Consider the following 4,679-nt stretch of genomic DNA (forward strand, 5'->3'; position numbering starts at 1 on the left):
GGGTTATTCCATTACTTGGGCCAACCAAACAGAATTTTTTTTCGGAATGGAATGGCCCATTCCATTCTCTCCTAAACCCATTCCTTTCAGCCCAATCAAACAGAGTGTTAAGAAATAACATATTGCCTCCTGTTTATATTCTGAAAATAGTTTCGTAAAGGCACGCCTTTATTTTATATTTCTCTTTTTATTGTCACCAAGTGGTTGATGGTTCAAGTATTAGCCTACACTAAGTTTGTGTTCACTTGGTGGGAATGGAACGAGGAATGAACAGAATGAAAAATTATATACAAACTTTATGAAGAAAAAATATATATGGGTGAAATTATGAATGAATATGAGATAGTCTAAATTTTATATGATGAGGATTGTAGGAAAATTGATCCAGAAATGGAATGAGAATTCCTTCCAAAACATGTGGGTTAAAATTTTAGTTCAAATAGTTTGGAATGTAATGAAAGAAGAAATGAAAATTTAAACATTTTTCTTAAACTCACCCAAAGAATAGTTCAAATTTTATTTCATTCTCCTCTCATTCCATTCCATCAAAGTGAACACAGCCTAAAAGTTCACTAATAATTTGATGGAATGGATCGAGATACAACTCGGTGTCTCAAGCTTCTATCTTAAAATGATTAAACATCGACTGGTTTCTAAGCCTGGGCTCAAAGAGTCGAACCTTTGGCATTTTTGTGTGTGTGCCTAACAGGCTTACTAAAGAACAGAATTATGTTTTATTTTTGGACAAGACAACGAACAAATTTGTACAGATATCACCTTCACCCTTTTATCACCTTGATTCATATACTGCTTAATTCATGGCAGCAACCAGGTGCAAATTATTAGATGCAAGCAGTGGAGGGTAAAGTGCACATGTGACTTCATTTTATATTTGTGAAGAATAAAATTAATTTACTGATCACTTGGATTATGAGATTTTAATCCAATTAACGGAGATGATAAAGATGTTCTAGTTCATATTTGTATTAAAATTTATTCGCACTCCAACTTTCCAACGATCCAAACAGGTTAAAATCTTACCAGAAATATGCAATAATAAAAACTAATAGACAAATTCTTAATCTAAATTTCTTAATATCTTGTATTAAATCTTGCAAGTATTTAAAAGGGAATGTTACCCTTGCTCTTTTGAACTAGATTTAAAATGATTTCAGATGTTTAAAGACCTGGCTTAAGCTGAAATTGGTGTTTCAAATGTTCAGTCAATTTACCTTCTATAATAAAATTGAAAAAAATGCCCCCCCAAGTACGTGCTTAAAGCGGGGAAAGTAAGATATCCTACCACAGAAACATATCCTACCGGCTACCAGTAACGTTAGAGCGGGAAAGTAAGATACAGGTATACATTACCTCTTTTCAAATTGTAGAAGTTTCCGTTGAAGCAAAACACAGAATTCGGTAGCATTGAGCAGGAATAAGAACAATACAGAAAGGAGAGAGGTGGGAGGCACAAAAGAGACCCCCTTAAATAAAACAAAAATATAAGGTACAAGTACAACACACAAGGTTAAAAAGATTTCTAATACAATACACATGGAATGCAGAATTGAACTTAATATTATACTTAATAATGTTTCAACCTAATGTAAGTTCCAAAGGATGATAATTTCCTCAAGAACATTTCTCATATATTAACTGCTCTGTCTAACCTGATATTTGTTTAATAAACTAGTACACAAAAGATAATCTAGTCAACAAAAGTAAACACAAAAGAAATAAAAACCAATGTTACGGTGATGGGGACAGGAGCTATATCTCGTAAATTGACACGCTATATGTTACACAACATTGTTTGATTCCCAAAAGAAATCCCATTTCTCATTGCATGTAGGAGCTCACTCCATTTAAGAGTCATCAATCAAAATATTGCCCAAGTATTTAGTCAACTGATACTATTGGTAACCAAGTTAATTAGCAAAAACAGTACTCCAAGGGAAGAGAGAGAAAACACATTCTCTCCGATTATAAACTACTATGGGGCGACAGGTATTGTAACCAATAATACTTAATTTAATTAGTCTTAACAAAAAAAATCTGAGAATTTTAATATCAAAATCAACAGATGTAAATGGGAAACATAGTTCGAACTACATAAAATTTCTCAAAGCAAACAAAAGATGAGGCTCTGCGACAGTACTGACATACTTAAGAACACCAGGAGAAGAAAAATCACAGACGTCTTCCTCTTCTACCTCCCTTTCTACGAGTGCTGTCGGTGGGAATTGGGGTCACATCCTCTGCAAAATAATAGAATATATTAGAAACACAAACATTACAAGGACTGAGTAGACCGAAAATGCAAGCAGTTGATACTAGATCGAAAACACAAGGATAAAAGTTTGGCTTGAACAAATTAAAAACCTTTTATACAATCCTGGATAAAACAGAATTTAGTAACTACAACACCTTAACGGAGAGTAGCAAATAGATGAAGGCTCAAAACAAGTACATAATCCAGGTAGTACAAAAGGGACACAATGATTATTCTAGATAAGATTACTTACCAATTCGTCCAATTTTCATGCCTGAACGAGCCAGGGCTCTGAGTGCAGACTGAGCACCTGGACCTGGGGTCTTGGTCTTATTTCCTCCTGTAGCCCTCAGTTTGATATGAAGAGCTGTGATTCCTAGTTCCTGAAATAATTATTATGTGAAACGGTCAACAGTATGATCATACGAATAAATAAGCATCTCCTACTTTGGTAGTGTTAATGAAATGATATATTAAGGGCCTAAAGAGGAATAATAGACCTCAACTACATACTAAAAGATGACATGTTGCTTTGATGAGGTTAGAGTAGGAGAGTGTAAACCTAGAAAAGCATTAAATAGGACTCCAGCTAAATTTTCTTATAAAGTGTGTGCTGGGGAGGATGGGGGGAAGCATTGGATAGAGACTCTGACAACCCAAATAGTGTAATATACATGAAACAAAACCAAGGGCTAATTTAAAAATTTATGCTCCTAAGTACATACTCACCTAACGTTAGGTGAGAAGCAAAGGATTTTAAATTTAAATATAAGGCAGATATTTTTAATTACAGGACTTGATTATGTATTTACAACTTTGCATTAAAATGTACTATGTACTTAGGTAAGTCCGCTAAGTACGTGCTTAGGAGCCTCGCAAACTTCAGTGGGCAAAATGTTCAATCCAATATACGTTAATATTGAGTATTGGGGGAAAGAGATGAATAACCTTGCATCGTACAGAAACATCCTGTGCAGCAAGCATAGCTGCATATGGTGAAGACTCATCACGGTCAGCCTTTACCTTCATGCCACCTGTATTCCAGATAAATACACAAAAAAACAATGAGTACAATGGAAACTCGCTCGTTGTGTACATATATTAGTGTGTGTATGCATATTGAAGGAAAGAATCTTACCAGTAATACGAACCATGGTTTCTCTTCCAGACAAGTCCGTAACATGCTGCATTTCAAACAATAATGTTAAAATGCATGACTGAACAATACCTAATAAGACTGAAGCAATATACATCACTTACAATGAAAGTGTCATTAAATGAGGCAAAAATGTGGGCAACACCAAACACAATCTCTCCATCTCGGACAGCAGGTCCAAGTGTTACATTTTCTTCCTTGGGCTCCCTGGTCTTCCTCCTCGACTATTACATGGAAAAAAGAAGAAAAATGAACAAATACAAGAATACAAAGCTTTAAAAACATGTCACAGAATTGTTCAAATTATTTTCAATAAACCCAATTTATAACACCAAAGCAACCAAAACATTGGGCAATAAGAAAGCTTGATAAAACAAAAAATAAAGAAAAAAAAGCTCTAGAAGCATACACCAAGATTGATTGACAGGAAGCGTCAAACTTAGTATCAATTGAGCTGAACCAACAGCATTTACTCGTAACATAAAAAGTTTTAAAACCCAATAACCAATTCACATGATACCAAAATTTAAACAAATCTAGCCTATATGAAATTCATGTTTACGCAATTAGTCCACTAAACAGATAATCAGAATACATATTAGAATTAGATAAATAACAAATTACTGCAATTGACAATAGTTTCTATCACCCTAATTCAAATTAACTCAAAAGTTGATTTCGCTCAATGGGATAGATTATCCACAACATCAATTTCACAGATCACCAACATATTTGCATACAAAAGTATTGATTGTAATAAAGTATTGATTGTAATATTTTAAGCATTCAGACAAAAATACGAGATTACAATTCATGTATTAAAAACAAAACAGCAAACATGTAAAAGGGGAAACATAAGATCTATGAACTGTATGTTCGTGTGTATATAATATAGGTAAGTGTACCATTTTGAGCGGCAAATGATGGACTTTGCAGAAGCTTGAGACGATGTTATCAGTAGAAGCTGCTGCTGGAGGCGAAAATGGGCTGATAAAACTTGATTTATATATCTAGGGTTTTCAGGATCAAAATAAACAATAACCAACTTCGTGGCCCAACTTGTGTTTTGGACTTTGAAGCCCATAATTGAATTTGGGTCGTGTTTAATTAGGCCTGATATGGCTAGGGTTTTGAGTTTGTACCTAAGTAGAATACGTATTTCAAGCCCATAATTGAATCTGGGTTTTTTTTAATTATACTCTATTACTTTTGACTTTTTTGCACTTTGGTGGCTTGTACTAATTATTTTTT

The 4,679-nt window shown here is 34.0% G+C and overlaps 1 protein-coding gene across 1 annotated transcript; it reads right to left on the reverse strand.

The window, feature by feature from the left end:
• Positions 1-2,008: 2,008 nt before the first annotated feature.
• Positions 2,009-4,479, reverse strand: LOC141711867 (small ribosomal subunit protein uS11z-like). The gene is made up of 6 exons (XM_074514563.1): positions 4,334-4,479; positions 3,533-3,652; positions 3,411-3,456; positions 3,221-3,306; positions 2,526-2,655; positions 2,009-2,258 (listed from the first exon to the last, which is right to left on the reverse strand). Exons 1-6 carry the CDS (start codon positions 4,334-4,336, stop codon positions 2,191-2,193), a joined length of 453 nt encoding a protein of 150 aa, XP_074370664.1. The 5' UTR covers positions 4,337-4,479; the 3' UTR covers positions 2,009-2,190.
• Positions 4,480-4,679: the final 200 nt, after the last annotated feature.

Source organism: Apium graveolens, chromosome 3 (assembly GCF_009905375.1).
Source record: "Apium graveolens cultivar Ventura chromosome 3, ASM990537v1, whole genome shotgun sequence".
Lineage (NCBI taxonomy): Eukaryota > Viridiplantae > Streptophyta > Magnoliopsida > Apiales > Apiaceae > Apium > Apium graveolens.

Bases quoted from the DNA above. Each gene is read 5' to 3' on its own strand.
- LOC141711867 (XM_074514563.1), bottom strand. The intron at 3,457-3,532 runs GTAAGTGATGTA...TTTGAAATGCAG, and splicing joins CATTTAATGACACTTTCATT to CATGTTACGGACTTGTCTGG. The intron at 2,656-3,220 runs GTTATTCATCTC...TAATTATTTCAG, and splicing joins ATGTTTCTGTACGATGCAAG to GAACTAGGAATCACAGCTCT.